We start from the raw sequence: 15,615 nt of genomic DNA, 5'->3' as shown, positions 1-15,615 counted from the left end.
AAGTTCAGATTCAAAGGGCCGCGCTTAAGGACCTAGTGGGCTACATGTGGCCTCAAGGCCATAGCTTCCCAGCCCCTGTAGCCCTAAGTCAGAGGTCCTCTGAATGAAGGGGAGCCTCCAGATTAGGCTCCTGTGTGCCTGTGCTGGGCTAAATTCCTCGTGTTTGAGGTGTGGTGAGGACACAGCACTTGCACCCCCTGGGTCCTGCCCTTGTGCTGTGATAACCCTCCCTTTGACCATTCTGGTCCATCCAAGGTCCTATACACGATGGCCAAGGATTTCTAGGATTGCTGCGATCCTAGCAGATGTACGTTTGTACATGAAGACATATGATAAATTATGTGCCTCAAGTGAGCACCATGCCAGAAAGCCAGGAGACCTCTTATGGCCCCTATTAACTCCCATGGGTCGTGATCACCATAGAGTTCATTGCCAGACTCTGTGCAGTATGGCAAAGCTGAGCTTTGTGACACGTCAGGAAAAAAAGCGAAAACAACATACCCTTAAACAGAACCCCTGGTACCTCCCCTCATCTCCAGCATCAGTGCCCTTCACTCCTCCCCACTACTGAGTTTTGTCCATTCCTGTCTCTCAGTCCTGCAGTCAGAACACCCCGTCTGCATTGTGAGTTGTTGATTCTGTCCCAGGTATTTATAGCAGTATGTACCTTGTATTCAAGCCTGTGGTCTATGAACTGCTTCCTACTTCAAGTAGCCCAAGCCAACCTTGAGGCATCCCTCAAGAAGACCAGGAATGCCCAAAGTGATCAAATCCTGTTTTCCAGGAGAATCCCTATGGTTGGGACATTAAATGTGACTGTTAATCCCATACTACTGGTCCACCTCGTAGTCTCCAGAAAATAGTTCCTGCTTTATCCCCACATTCATTAAACTAGTCAGCACAAACTTCAGCTTAGATTCTTTGACCTTGAAGAGATGTACCCCAGGCTTCATCACCCACTCACTACCTCTGTATTCTTGCCACTTATGTGCATGGATACAGATGGACTTGAAGCCCAGTCCATCCTGAGCTCTGCATCCCAGCAAAAGAAATGTGAGTATTTCATTGGCAAGAGGAATCATAGGCAAGAAGGCTAGGCTTCAGCACTGGCCATCCCCCAGCACCTTTAGTTACCAGCTTCCAGAAGAGGAGACAGTGCCCCTGTTCCTAGTCATCCACATCCCCTTCCAGGAGATAGCCCTCAACCAGTGTTTAAGAGGGTATGCCCTAGTTCTCTTTCCCTTCCCCTCGGCAAGGTTTCTCTTCCACCCCATGGATTAGAATTCCTAGGATAGAAGAGACAAGGCTCTAATTCTAACAAAATCCTTGTCAGGCAGATAGGACGTGCTTCCCTCTATTGGGACAGGGCTGCCTGGAAAGGCCTTAGTCACCCCCAAAAGGGAGGTGTTTAATAAAGAGCTGCAACCACAACAACTGGCCCTCCCTGAAGAAATCTGCTGTCGACTTGCTCCACTTGGATCCATTTTGTAGCTCATGCTTCAGGCATCAGCTTTCACCTCCCACCTACAAACTCTTTTTCACCCATTTAGTTTGAATAATCCTCCTAACTGTCCTGAACTTGAATGCCCCTGACGTCCAGCCTTCAGATAAAGCATCTGCCTGAGTTCCGTGATGCTCACAGGCTTCATCCATCCTGAAACAAAGCTGCTGCTCCCTCCAGCTGTGAGCCAGCATTCATTCTTTCTCTTCACTCTGTTTTTCTCAGCTCAGTCAGCTCCTCAGCTGTGTGACATGCCTTCAGTCCTCCTTCTTTCAGAGGTCACCAGTGCCTAAGAGATCCTCATCACTAAAGTGCCGATACCAGTGGCCAGCATCCTCCGTCCATCCTGTAGTATTTGGTCTGTTTGCCATCCTGCCTCCTGTATACGCTCCTGGTTTGCCCATCATCTTGTTTCCTTCTCTTCATCTTTTTTCTCCTCCTCTCCGAGGGTCGATTTGTCCTTGGACTTCTCCCAACAGACGCTCTCCCTTGGGAATGTCATCCCTTCCCACAATTTCAGCTGTTGCTTTTTTGCAGATGACTCCAGTCTGTTTGTTGGCCACAGTCTCTTCCCCGAGCTCTCTCATCCCACACTTACAGCCCTTAGACATCTCTGGATTCCCACTCGCCCCTCAAGCTCACCATGTCCTTATTTCTCCTGCACCTGCTCTTCCTTGCAGCTTCCCTCATTGTTCACAACCCCCATTTCCCCAGTCATCTAAGTTCATCATTGGCTCCTCCTCACTCACAGTCTGAAATCCTGTCAGTGCTACTTCTGTGGTCTCTCTTCTCCACTCACACACTATGGCCACCCTCATTCAGGGCCTCTAACATGGCCTTCCTGCCTCCTCTCTCCCGGCAGTCAGTCTTTCTGATACACTGGTCTGACACTCCCTTGTCCAAAATAGTCAATAACTATTACCCACAAATAAGGCAGTTAAGGCCATTTGTAATCTGAATCCCCTACACTCTCACCACACTATCAAAAGCCAATCACTGGTGACTGGCATTTGGTACAAGTGCCACCTGCTGTTATCACTGAGTTTTCCTAGAAACTAGTGAATAAATAACAGGGTATCGCCTAGAAAGTCTGGTATAAAGGTGTGGTGCCAGCAGAGAATACTTAACTGGCTCTATTTTGTGTGGCCTGACGTGGCCATAAAATATGCCAGGAGTACTTTGAATTCACAGGAAAGTGGAGAAGAGTCCTGTGTAAAAGGATTTCTAATCCTCAGTCATTTCATATGCTTTTTTAAGTTTTGGTGGGTTTCATCTGTCATTCATATGTATGTATTAGATAACTAGTACAACATGTTCGTGTGCTTTTAGAATAGATAAAAGGTCAAATTATGGATAACTTATATGTGCACTTAAAGGGAGACATCCTACTTCCTAGAAAAGGAAAAAAAAAAAAACCTCTTTAAATAAAGTTAACATGAGCTTATCTGAGCTCTTTGGAATGCAGGTTATACTTTATTTAATATTTTGATTTTGAGGGGCAGCCAGGTGGCTCAGCGAGTAAGAGCACCGGCTCCAGTGTCGGGATGACCTGGATCAAATCCGGGCTCAGACACTCAGCACCACACCCAGAAATAACTGGCCATGTAACCTTGAGCAAGTTACTTAACCCCTATTGCTTTTAAAAAAAAAAATTTTTGATTTTGAATTCCTAAGTAGAATAAGAATATTTATGTTGACTATGCTTATTCTGGAGTGCTTTTTAAAAACCTGGATATCTAAAATATGAATGTAAAAAAAAAATACTTCTTTCCATTGGAGAACTATTTCCCTTTTGCAAGTAACCTGCCTGTCTGTGGCAGAATTTGACTTTGAGGCCTTCCTGACTTCAAGTCCAATAATCAATCAGTCTGTCTTCTCTCCCCTCTCCCTCCTCCTTCTTCTCTCTCTCCCCGTTTCTCTCTCTCTCCACCCTCCTCTTCCTCCCCCCTCCCTCTCTCTTCCTCTGTCTCCCCCCTCTTCCTCGTTCCCTCCCTCTCTCCCCCCTCTCTTTTTCTCTCCCTCTCTCCATATGTATGCATACATACAAGAATCAAGGTAGAAGCTGACCAGGGCTTGCACTAGGGTGGGGGCAGTGTCAGAGGGAAGAAAGGGGAGAGTTGAGGAGATGCTGCAGAGGTGACATCGACAAGCCTTGGCAGCAGCCAAGGGGGTCATGGGGTGCGAGAGAGAAGCCTGGGGGGTGGTAATGCCCTCGACAGCAGTAGGACAGCTGGGGGTGGGGGGAGGATAATGGATTCAGTTTTAGACATGCTGAAGCTAAGATGTCTCTTGGACATCCCGCTCAGCTATCTGAAAGGCAGGGTCGGAGGTCAGCAGAGAGACTGGGTAGGAGAAGTAAATTTGGGAACCATCAGCATAGAGTTTATTCCAGGGGAGCTGATGACCTCACCAAGTAAAGTAGTATAGAGGGAGAAGAGAAAGCAGCCCAGGGCAGACCCCAGAGTTGTTCATTTCAGTCACGTCCAGCTCTTCATGACTTCATGCAGGGTTTTCTTGGAGAGATTTGCCATTTCCTTATCCAGCTCATTTGACAGATGAGGAAACTGAGGCAAACAGGGTAAGGTGACTTGCCCAGGGTCACACAGCTAAGTAAATGTCTGAGACTAGATTTGAACTCAGGAAGATGTCTTCTGATTCCTAGCCCAGTGCTCTATGCACAATGGCGCCACCTAGCTGCCATATACATACATATAGACATAAAAGCAATCATTGAAATGCTAGGAAAGGATGACCTCACCAAGGAAGAATATATACTGAGAGAGACTATCAAGAAAACCCAGGGAAGAGAGAGCCTTGCAAGAAGAGGGCATTAGCAAGGTCATAGGCTGCAGAGAGGCTGAGGAGGCCTTGAATGGAGCTTCAAAGAGATCTTTATCATGTCAGCCCCGCAAGCCTCCTGCCAGCCCTGCTGTGGCAGCCAGGACCTTGCCGTCGTCCCAGGATGACTGGGGGCATCTCCCCCAAGCCCACTAGTGTATTCCTCTCACATCTCACCAACACTTCATCACAGTCATTAATGGAACATCCTGTTCTCATGATTCGTCTTGGCACCTGCACACACTCCCGCATTCCTGACTAGCTTATAGATTTGCATGGGAATCAAACAGATGGGCTGGTAATATTTTAAAGAGAAAAAAAGGAATGTGGGGAGGAATGTCAAGACACTTGTTTTTAACCCAGAGATTTGAGGTATCTTGCAGATTTTAGATTGTTCTTAATGAGGTTGGTTCTGGTGTGTCCTGTGAGAATTGTTATTGTCCTTTGCTTCATGTTTTACACTGCCTAGTATCCTGGGCCCCAACTAGTTTCAGGGATAACAGCAAATGTAGGAAAGAGGAAAGAAATGGAATTTAAAATGCCCCAAACTCCAGGGCAGCTCCTCTCCTATGGAGCCAGTTAGGGATTAAATTATTAACATTTGTCTTTCTGGGGAGGATATGGCATAAATTAATTGATTCATCATTTGTGTGTGTCTTTTCTAATACACATTTAGAAGCAGGAAAAGAGAAATGATCCAAATGTGTCTGAGCCAGGAGAGCTGTTCTTAGAAGTTAAGGCTGCACAGTCTTCTTCACTTTTAGTGTGTTTATCAGACACCTTTTTGGCATGCTCAGGAAAAACCCTAAGGTGGATCTTACAGGCTAGTGAAGGAGGACTAACCCATAAGAACAAAGCTCGTGCCTGTGTCCACTCGTCACCTGTTCACCCGAAGATCTGGGAGCACAGAGCCCATTTCACAGTGAGGAAGGTGGAGCTCAGATTAACTAATGTGCTGTGATTCTGCCCCGGCTAGAATGTCTTGTCCCCTCCCTAGTGAGGAAACTTCCTGAAGGCACGGACTGTTCCAATGATCGTGTTGCTCAATAATCAGGAAGTTGTTCCTTGTACCACACTGAAACTTTAGAATCACACCCTGCTTTTTACATGTAATTGAGGAAAAAAATAAAGTATTAAGTATCTGTTTTTTTTTTAATTTTGCCATAAATCAAGTCTATAACAAGGGAGGCACTAAAAGCTCTCTGACCCTCATCTGATCCAGTCTCTTTGAAGGCCACTGAGTTGGTGACGCCCATGCTGGAACCAGATCTCCAGGCTTCTGCACTTATGGAAAACCTTTTATGATAAGAACGATCTCCTAAGTCTTAAAGGCTTAAACAAGAAGTTTGACATCAATTTTCTTTAAAATTGGGTATACTTATGTCATGTGAAGATCCTAAAGCAGGCTAGGCAACCTTCACAGTGAGGCTAAAGAGAGAACTTACTGCTTACATGGGAATCCCATCATGATTGCAGGCATCTTGTCAGGACTCTAGTTTATGAAGTGGAGAAATATGAAACTTTGGTTTCCATTGCCCCCTTTTCCTCCATTAAAATTCTGCTCTGATGTCTTACCAGTGTACACCCTGGGTTTTTGAAGACTATGCAAATGGAACATGAATTCAGGCAGGACCCACAAAATTGGTCCAGCTTTGAGTATAGGCCCAGCAGCTGACTGTGTGTCCCATCATGCATCATACCAGTGCAGCCAAGACTGGTGGTACCATGGAGTCACTGGTTGGCCACAGGGTTTTGATTTTTTTCTAAGACAACAGCAACTCTCCAGAACCGTCTACTAAGTTATACAGGGTCTGGGATCTACATCAGTGAAAAGAGTATCCATACTGATGAAATCTTGGATCCTTAAAGTATGGCCTGTTACTGAAGTTTATGAAGATATAATTTCTGAGATAGCTTTTTCTAACATAGGCTTGCAGCCCAGGAAATAGAAGGTTGCCATGGGAAATACTCTATCAGTTTTACAGTAGTACTACCTCAGTATCCTTTAGCACCAACAATATAATAGTACTTGTTGAAGGAAGGAAGGAATAATTGGAATTACCAGGCTTCATACACATGTTTAAAGTAAAGCTACTTTTTTTTAAAACATGCATTTCTTGAGCCCAAAATGTCTTCTTTGTTGGAATCTGTGATTATTTGAATTAGTCTAATGGGGAAGTCTTTGGGGCCCTGGTAGTGTTGGACAGGGGTAATGGAGCTCACTTCTTCCTAGTCCCTCTTTTAAGCTGTGTGATTCTCTATTCTCTTGGGCACTCAGAATTAGACTTGAAGCATCTCACAAACCAGGACCACCCACAGTATTATAAAATGAGGTGATGCTTAAAGTTATAAAAGTTTGTAATGAAAGTCCATAAAGAAATAGCGGGTGTGGAGTTTTCATTGCTGTAGAAAAGGATGAGGTTATGAAGGATTCAGCCTAGAGGCCATACCAAGCTTTCAGTTTCCAGGACAGAAAAGAGGGGTCACTTGATCCGAATGTTAGTTTCTCTTTAAGTACATGCTTTAACTGTGTTGTCCTTTGAATTGTCACTTTGTCCACAGGACTGGTTTGAGTTGTCCATGGGCCAGAGCCAATTTTGCAAGCCAATGGAAATGGCTGAAGGGCTTATTTTATTTTTTTAAATAGCACATAAATCAAGTGAGATCACATTTGGCAGAAAATTTAGAACTTACCTAGCTTGAAGGGAAGGGAGAGACTACTGCTTCAAGGTTATGCTTTTTTATTAAGCCATTAGGAGAAAAGATGCCAAAATAACTTTATCTTTCCCTCCCTGTCCTTTCTGTCCCCCCTCCCCACCAACAGAAGTGAATTAGTAAAGATTGAGGCAAAGGAAACACAGTGGTGATGCTCAGGCATTATGCTAAACAGTCTGAAAGAAATGGTTTTGTGGTCTTTCTGATCACTGGGGCACATGCAAAGGCGCTGCCAACTGCAGGTCTGTTTAGCCTTGAGCCAGGTTTTTTTTTGTGCAAAGATCATCTGGGATCTGCATTAGCACCTACTGAAGGAGGAAGCAAAACTTCTGCCCTGAAATCCATAAGATCATTGCACAAGTACAGGTAAATAGACATCCTGTGAAAAGGATTTAGGCATTTTCCTTCTCTGGAACCTCATAGTGGATATGATGGCCAAAAAAGCTAATGCAGTCTGAGACTAGATTAATAGAATTTAGTGTAATGGGGCCACTTTCCTCCTCTGCCCTCTGCCTTCAGGTTGCATCTGGAAGATTACATTCAGTGCTGAGAGCTGGGCTTTCTTCTGGAGCACGTCTAGGGTGGGGAGGCCAGGATGATTAGAGAACCCAAAACCACGTGATTTAAAAAATGAAGAAACAAGGGGTGCTTAGCCTCAGGAAAAGAAGACTTTGTAAAACATAGGTTCCTAAAGTGGGTGATACCACCCCTTGAGGGGCACTGGGCCAATCCAGGGGGTGGTAGTATCCCCAGGTGCAATTGGAATTGAATAAAAATAAGGGGCCATGGAAGCATAAGGAAAGAAGAGAAGAAAATTTTGAAAAACCATTTGTACATATTTCGTCTGTTGTGTAACAGTTAAAGTTGTAGTGATTATATCATTTCCCAAATAAACACACAAGATGCAAGTTATAACCCATCAGTGGTCAAGTCTACCAACAGGTCTTAACAATCAAGTGTTGGCAGGTGAGCTTGTTGGGAGGCCCAGGATGCATCCTCGGGAATATGTACATGTAATGACTTGTTTACAATATGATACTATGTGGTGTCATCAGAATTTCAATGCAGGAAAATAATTTACAATAAATTATTAAATTTAAGGTGCATCATTTTTTGGGGGGAGGGGGAAAGGCAAGGCAATTGGGTTAAGTGACTTGCCCAAGGTCACACAGTTAGTAAGTGTCAAGTGTCTGAGGTCAGATTTGAACTCAGGTCCTCCTGACTCCAGGGCTGGTGCTGTATTCACTGTACTACCTAGCTGCCCCTTTGCATCATTTTTTTTTTAAATTTATATATTTTTTTAAATGACACAAATTAAAAAAAAAACATTAAAGGGTTAAAAAAAAAAAGTAGCTTTCCAGGGGGGTGCTGAGGAATGTTGTTGGGTTTTTTTTTTATAAAGGGGTGGTGGGCCAAAAGTTTGGGAACTTCTGTTCTAATATGTGGAGGATTGTCCGATGGAAGATAGTCTCAAGAAAGCAAAACTAAGATGAGTTGATAGAAATTGTCAGTCTAACAATGAGAGCTCTCCCGTAGTGGGGAAAGGGCAGCCTTATATGGGGTATGATGAGTCCCTCATCACAAGAAGTATGTGAGCAGAAACCAGATACCTAAGTACTTGTTAGAGTCACAGAAGGGATCTGTACAGATATCTGAGGGTTGGAATAGATGAATTATGAGCTCTAGTTATAAGACTGTAGATGATCAGGAAAGAGCTGAGGAAATTTAGAGCCAATGAGAACAAAAACAAACTCAGGAATTTGTTCTGTAGGTGTGTGAGAGTTTAGCATTTTTAGAAAATCTGGAACCATGTCATAATATGTTGTTCAAATGTTTACTTTGTATAGATTGTCTAATTCTTTCCCTTCCCTGGGCATGCTTAGTTTTCTCTTCTTTGCAAAAGTCTTTAAAAGAGCGTAGACCTATGACCACTATTGACAGAATTGGTTTTCATTGTGCCTGGGTTTAGGGTAGAATGCATTCCTTGAAGTGACTAACAGTTATTTGGCTTTGAATTCTTAGTTAATGGGAAAAGACTGGTTCCTTTTCAAGTTCAGACTCAATATCTTTTGAACTATGTGTATATCCTGTTAGAAATTGATTTTATTCAGTAGATATTTAAACAATGACCTGCTTACATACTTGACATTCTTCTCTTTCTCAGCCATCTCTTCCTGTACTATATACACTGTCTAGCCAAGCAACACATGAAGCTGTTCATCTCCTTTGCAGGATGTTGGTCTTTGATCCAGTAAGTGGTGGTGTTTTTTTTTTTTATTTTTTTAAATTATCTTTTAAAAGATGCATCCTGGTTTGGCAGAGATGGCAATGTGGATTATCTTTTTTTAAGCATCTGTTTCCAGCTCAGTGGGTATTTTGCCCACTGACTATACAAACATTTGTTTTTTAACAATGGTGCTAGTCTCTTAAAAGTTCAGTTCTAAGAAATAAGATAAAAGACATGATGAGGCTCCATTATTACCTCTCCTGTCCCTCTCAGGAAGCATAACAGGACGTCTGACACTGTCTGAAGTTTAATTAGGTGGAGAAGTAAGAAAGATAATTTGAAGAGATCTGCCCATCCTTCTGCATGAAATAGCTGTTTAATCTCTTTGATGTTAGGATAGTGGCTTCCTAAATGCCATTTCTAGATTTGTCTTTTATTTTAAATGTTACCAGAACTTGTAGTTTGTCATTTATTCGGTCTGTACCCTAACAATTGGCTCCTTAAACACTCAGAAACTGCTTTGGAAGGCACCTGTTCCCCATTGTGTCCACTGGACTTTAAAAATTATATTGTTGTTATATTTAATATTGTGGAGTTGTTTACACACAGTTGAAACTAGAATTTCTGGCTTTTTCCATCTCAAGATAAAGCCAGAGAACATAGACTTTTTAGCTTCTTCAAAATGTCTGCGATGCAGTGAATCTAATAAAATGACCAAGAAAGGTCTTTACAGCCTAACTCAAAGCCTTCCAGAAGCCCAGGCTCTGGGGGTGCCTTGGGCTCTCTTCCTTCAAAAGGCTTCCTCACCACATTAATTACAGTGCTGGGGGACATTGGGGCAATGATGGCCTGTTGCTTAAAATGAAAGCTCTCATACCTGGAAAAAAAAAAAAAGATTCTGTTTTAAACAGAACGATTGCAGTTTTGGGCAGCTGCATCCACAAGAGATGGTATTTTTCACATTGTGAAAATGAGTGCCAGGTAGGACCATGGCAGCTGTGGAGGGCTGGCCCTGCTTATAAAAATTCCAAGGCAGAGGCTCCCCCTAGGGGTGTGCTGTCCATTGGTCAGTTTCGAGTTTTGCTCTACATGGGAATCTACAATTAAAAGACAAGAGATGTCCTATCAGCATGTCCTTCTCCCAATTTGATTTCAGTCCAAAAGAATCTCTGCTAAGGACGCCTTAGCCCACCCCTACCTGGATGAAGGGCGGCTGCGATACCATACCTGTATGTGTAAATGTTGTTTTTCCACCTCCACCGGAAGAGTTTATACCAGTGACTTTGAACCCGTCACCAATCCCAAATTCGATGACACTTTTGAGAAGAATCTCAGTTCTGTGCGACAGGTAAAAGGTGAGTGTCCCTGACACCTAGCAGCCAGATGGGGAGAGCATATTCTGTTGTGGCGCAGGGTGAGAGCCAGGCCCAACTCCTTCTGCAGCTTTGCCCAAGCAAAGAAGTGCTTTATGCCATGAAAGGTATCCAGATTAATTGGGGACGTCCAGCATGAGGCAAATTGGCTAAAAATGTTTGAGGCAGGCACTCCTTTTCAAGGATGACTTCCTGTAAATCTTGGCCTGTTAAGTGAACTGAATGGATGAATCTTACCAAGCACTTTAGCTACAAAACTTACTGCACAGACAATAAAATTATTAATGAGATGACTGGGCAAGGCAAAGACAATAGAAATTTCTAACAAATCTCCCACATAAATTCCCTAATTTTTGAGGGGGAACAGTGGGTCAAGCACCAGAATATTGATCTCATTTTTGCTAAAAGGGGCAGCCCTCAAGATAACTGAATTCCAAATCCTGCAGATTTTAAAATGTGAAATTATATGTAGAACAATTAGGTATCCCACAAAGATGGCAAAATCTGGATGCATCAGTTGATTTGGCCATGCCAGCCAGAGCTTTAAAGTGATATTCGAAAACATAAGAGACTCCCCACAAGGCATCTCCTTCCAGTTTCTTCCCCAGTTTAGCGACGGCTCATCTCTCTTGATGCTATTGTTTGCAGTCACTGGTGCTGTCAGATGGCTCCCAGGAGCAGCCAGGTTCTCCCTCTTAGATGACCGACAGTTGCTGTCACTGAAGCACCATTTTGGTTTTGGCCTGGCTGCAGCCAAGAGTCTCAGGCTTCTGTGAACTGGCAGAGATTATCTGATCTGTGTTTGCTCCACAGAAATTATTCATCAGTTCATTTTGGAACAGCAGAAAGGAAACCGAGTGCCTCTCTGCATCAACCCTCAGTCTGCTGCTTTTAAGAGCTTCATTAGGTATGTGGTCCTCCTTTCCTTTTTCCCTAGTGATAGGTAGGCTTTTAGTTGGAATTAAAGATACTTTCATGGTACAAAGTTATTTGAGCATGCTTTTTACTTAATTTGAATAGATGGCAAGAGCTGTATTATTGTCAAATGAATAACCAAAAAGTTTCTGTTAAGAGCTTTGTATTTAAACCGAAGTATGGAAAGAATTCAGGTTTCAGTTCTCATCTCCGCCTCCAAGCCTAACTTCAGTTTAGCATGGATTCTTGGATAACCCCACCATCTGGTTCCCTAAAATTGGGAAGCCTGCTGCTGCAGAGGGACCTTCTGCCCAAGGGTCAGATGTCACCTTCAGCAGGATGTCACTCAGTTCCATGTACCACACATCCCAGAAGTCTTCCTGCAGTTGTATACTATCAATGACTTGGGACATGCAGTGTCTTCATACTTCTTCTCTTTAGTAACTGTAGCTCAGAGTACATTTCCCCCCACTGGGCTGCTAAGCTAACTGTCCCATTCAGATAACATTTTGAAGTCCAAAGCCCAAGTGGATTCACTGAGCAAAATATGGCAAGAGTGAGGTTACCTCTAAGAATCTTCTCTCTCGACCTCTCCTCTTCCTATTTTGGGGTCTCCGATAAATTTATTTTGCTTCTCCCCATTTCCTATGGTTGTCTTTCTTTTTTACTCCCCCACATCTCTTCCCACCACCCTCTTTTAACTGGTTCCAAAATAGATCCATTGTATTTATTGAGTAGAGCTTTTATTTTCATGTTCATAATTTTTAAATAGAAGAATTGATCTTTTCCTGTCTTCTTGGACCCAATTTTTAAAAAATTCAAAACTAAGTTATCTTTACTTAAGGGTTCTTGAACCGTACTGTGGAAGAAACTAAATCTAAGAATCCATCCCTGGCTTTGAATACACATGGAAAAATGTCAATACAAGGCAGTTGTTGAAACAAGTAACAGATAAGTTACACGTAAAATTGTGTCCATTGCTTATCTGGCCTTCAGAGGGAAAAAACTTCCCCCCACTTATACCCTCGTTAGACCGTTCAAACCAGGAAACATTGCAAGGCCGGAGATGTGAATTGTGGTCAGGTCTGAAGTAGGCCTTTTCACCCCACCCCCTCCTTTTTCCAGCTTGTCTTAGATTACCGAGATTTAATTTGGGGTCACGTAACTTTAAGGATAATTGAAAGAACAACAAGGACACCGAAGGCCAGAAATGCGTACAGTGTGTTTTTTTAAAGGGGGGGTAGGAGGGCATTTGGAGCGCCGAGGGAGTGGGGGGAAGGGAAGAAGAAGTGCTCGCCAGCGTACAGGGCTGACTCCCCGTCCCTGCACTAATCACACTGACTTTGTTTTGCTTTAGTTCCACTGTTGCCCAGCCATCTGAGATGCCGCCATCTCCTCTGGTCTGGGAGTGACCTCGGAGGAGACTTTCTGTACTACTGAAGATGTAGCTTTCCACTGGAGCCTGGGCTTTGCAATTCTGGAGGTTAATCATGCTTGTACTGTAATTTTACTAATGAAGTTTTAAATTAACAACCACTACTTGTATGATATGAATACTATTTAGAAATGTTACTAGACTTTTAATATTGTAAAGTGGTTGTGCTTTTAGAAGAAAAATATTTCACCCAGAGCTGCACATGTTTTAAGAATCCCAGTGCAGCTGTTATGGCTCGCCTCAGAACAAATCAAGAATCGAACCAAATTGGGGACAGTTGTTTTGGTTCCGTGGTTTTTGTTTTTATTTTTATTTTTTTAATTGAAGTGAGATTGTACACACATAAAAGGACAGTCGTACATTTTTTATATTTGAGCCATTCCTGAAGATTTGGGGTTTTCTAAAACTAAGAAATCCAGTGAACTTGACTGCGACCAATCATGACACCACATCAACTGGCACCTGACTGTGGCCACACCAGTCTGGGAAGGGGGGGAGGGAGGGGGAGGGGCATGCCACCTGATGATCAAAATCCTATAAATAGCTTCTCCTTAGAGCCGTGATGGTGACGTGTGCTGTTCTCAAATCAAATGTTGTGGGTAGAGAAGAATGAGTTTGTGACTAGGCAAGACTAAACTTCTGTTTTCCTTACCCAGTATATATATATATATATATATATAAATATATATATATAATATAAATATATATATATTTAATCTATTTTTATTAGAAGTTTTTCTGCTCTTTCTTACATAAAAGACCCCCAAGCATGCATCTTTCATGTATGTAAATAATTCCGTTTCTGGGTTAATTTCAGAAGTACCCCCAACATTGCTGTATAGCGGTAAACTAGCTTGCACATTTTAGGTCTGTGAAATTTTGTGAGACTTTTCCTGCACTGGACAGTTTAAAAAAAAATCTAAAAAGACAAAAACATTAAAAAAAAATTTTTAAATACCATAAAAAAAACCCACCAGAGCCCATAGGGAATTATGTTCATTGTGTTTGTGTCCTTAGGCAAAGCTGTGGGAGTCTTGAAATGTCACCGTAGTAAGTAACTTAGGACTTTTGGGCTACTTCTTTTCTGTTGGAACACTGAATTCTTCTGTGCATATGTATATATGAACACAACTGAAGGCCTCTACCTCCTGGAGCTAGACAGCTTGGCTTGTTTACCTCCACATGACGATGATGATGATGATGATGATGATGATTATTTTTTTTAAGTTCAGTGTGGAGACTTGAAACTTGAATGTCCCTCCCAACTTTTATATTTAAAAAAAAATAATAAAACAAGACAAGAACATTGAAGACTGTTTTTCACCTGTACAAGAAATACTCATGGATCGTCTTAAAATTGGTCTGGGGAAAGAAAAAACCTTGGTGTGTGTTATGGACAATTAACTGTTGAAGTTATTGTGAGTTATCTGTATTTAGCAGAGTATTTTCATCCTGAGTGATCTGAGCTGAATCTGGAAACTCTTAGTAAGTTATGTTTGGAAGTTTTAACTTCAATGAAGTCATTAATTGCTGTGAAAGAGAGAAACATTGAACTACTAAGCAAAGATGGTGCCATATCTTTGTTTTTTATGGGGCTCCTGAAAATCAGCCCGAGAACGTATTTAGTGACAAAGAGCCCGAGAAGACAGTGGTATGAAAGGGCCCGTCTCAGTTCCCGTGGCACACTTGCTGGTCACTTTGTACAATGTAGACTTGAAGTACGGTGGTGAAAACATTAAATGTGACGTGTGAAAAAGCAGGGCCCCGTTTGATTTACTTCCCCTTCCGTACAGGTAGGGCTACCAGTCTCACTGAAAAGCATTTTGAGACATTCTTCCTGGGATAACACAACTTCTTCATGGAAAACTAAACAAAAAAGGGCTTACAGTAGTTTCTTGCCTTGTCTAATCTGCTTTTACAGAGGAGGAAGCTGAGGCAAACTGGTTTTCAGGGAGGCCCAGAGCTAGTTGGTGGCGCAGTGGCATTCCCCAGCCCAGCCAAGTGCCCTTCTTCCCTGTGCACCAGACTGAGATTGGCAGTCAGGGAAAATCATCCTGTTTTCTTCTGGGTTTTGATAACAGATAAACATAAACCCTAGTAATGCTCTCAAGTCACACCTGTCAGACCAACATTTCCCTCCTTTGTGCATAACACAGCTTCATCACAGTGAGCCCCCACATAAAAAGGCTTCAACAAAGTCCGTTTCATACAGAAGTGTAAAAGAAGTATTTGTGGGAAAACACGTGTGACAAGTAACTTGGAACCTAAAACTCATCCTCACTTGACTCTTAGTTAACACTGTGTCTTGACATGATCCCCCTTGGGTCAACATGTTTATCATAACTTATCACTGTTTGAATCAAGCCTGAATGAATGTACAGGTTAGAGAAAGAAGCCAAAAGAATTGGGGGGAGGGGGGAATCACTTGGAGCCAATGAGAAATGAAGTCTTTGCTAGTCCAACAAACCACCCTTTTTTTCCATTCTAGCCTGATATAAAGCAGTGGTGTTTATTGGTACCACCCTGCTATAGAAGCTGTGATCCGTTTTCTAGATGAGCAGACACAAGTGCCTGCCCATTCTCTCTCTCTCTCTCTCTCTCTCTCTCTCTC

At 42.6% G+C, this 15,615-nt stretch overlaps 1 protein-coding gene across 2 annotated transcripts in view; it reads left to right on the top strand.

The window, feature by feature from the left end:
* The window catches only part of NLK (nemo like kinase), a 127,507-nt gene extending 112,747 nt beyond the window's left edge, over nt 1–14,760 (top strand). The window contains exons 8-12 of one of the 2 annotated variants that reach the window (XR_011168656.1): nt 9,219–9,305; nt 10,438–10,636; nt 11,468–11,561; nt 12,927–13,052; nt 14,022–14,760. Coding sequence is in view for 1 of the 2 variants with exons in the window: in XM_069089840.1 (XP_068945941.1) it covers nt 9,219–9,305; nt 10,438–10,636; nt 11,468–11,561; nt 12,927–12,981 (435 nt within the window). In the remaining variant the exon portion in view is untranslated. Of the gene's footprint in view, nt 1–9,218; nt 9,306–10,437; nt 10,637–11,467; nt 11,562–12,926 lie in introns of both variants that reach the window. The other variant, XM_069089840.1, reaches the window with a different exon arrangement.
* The last annotated feature ends 855 nt before the right edge of the window (nt 14,761–15,615 follow it).

This window comes from Petaurus breviceps, unplaced genomic scaffold (assembly GCF_028583685.1).
Source record: "Petaurus breviceps papuanus isolate PSGF00001 unplaced genomic scaffold, PetGlider_PUasm1.0 186, whole genome shotgun sequence".
Taxonomy (NCBI): domain Eukaryota; kingdom Metazoa; phylum Chordata; class Mammalia; order Diprotodontia; family Petauridae; genus Petaurus; species Petaurus breviceps.
The sequence above is the reverse complement of the archived record's forward strand: the minus strand, read 5'-3'. Positions and strand labels throughout refer to the sequence as shown.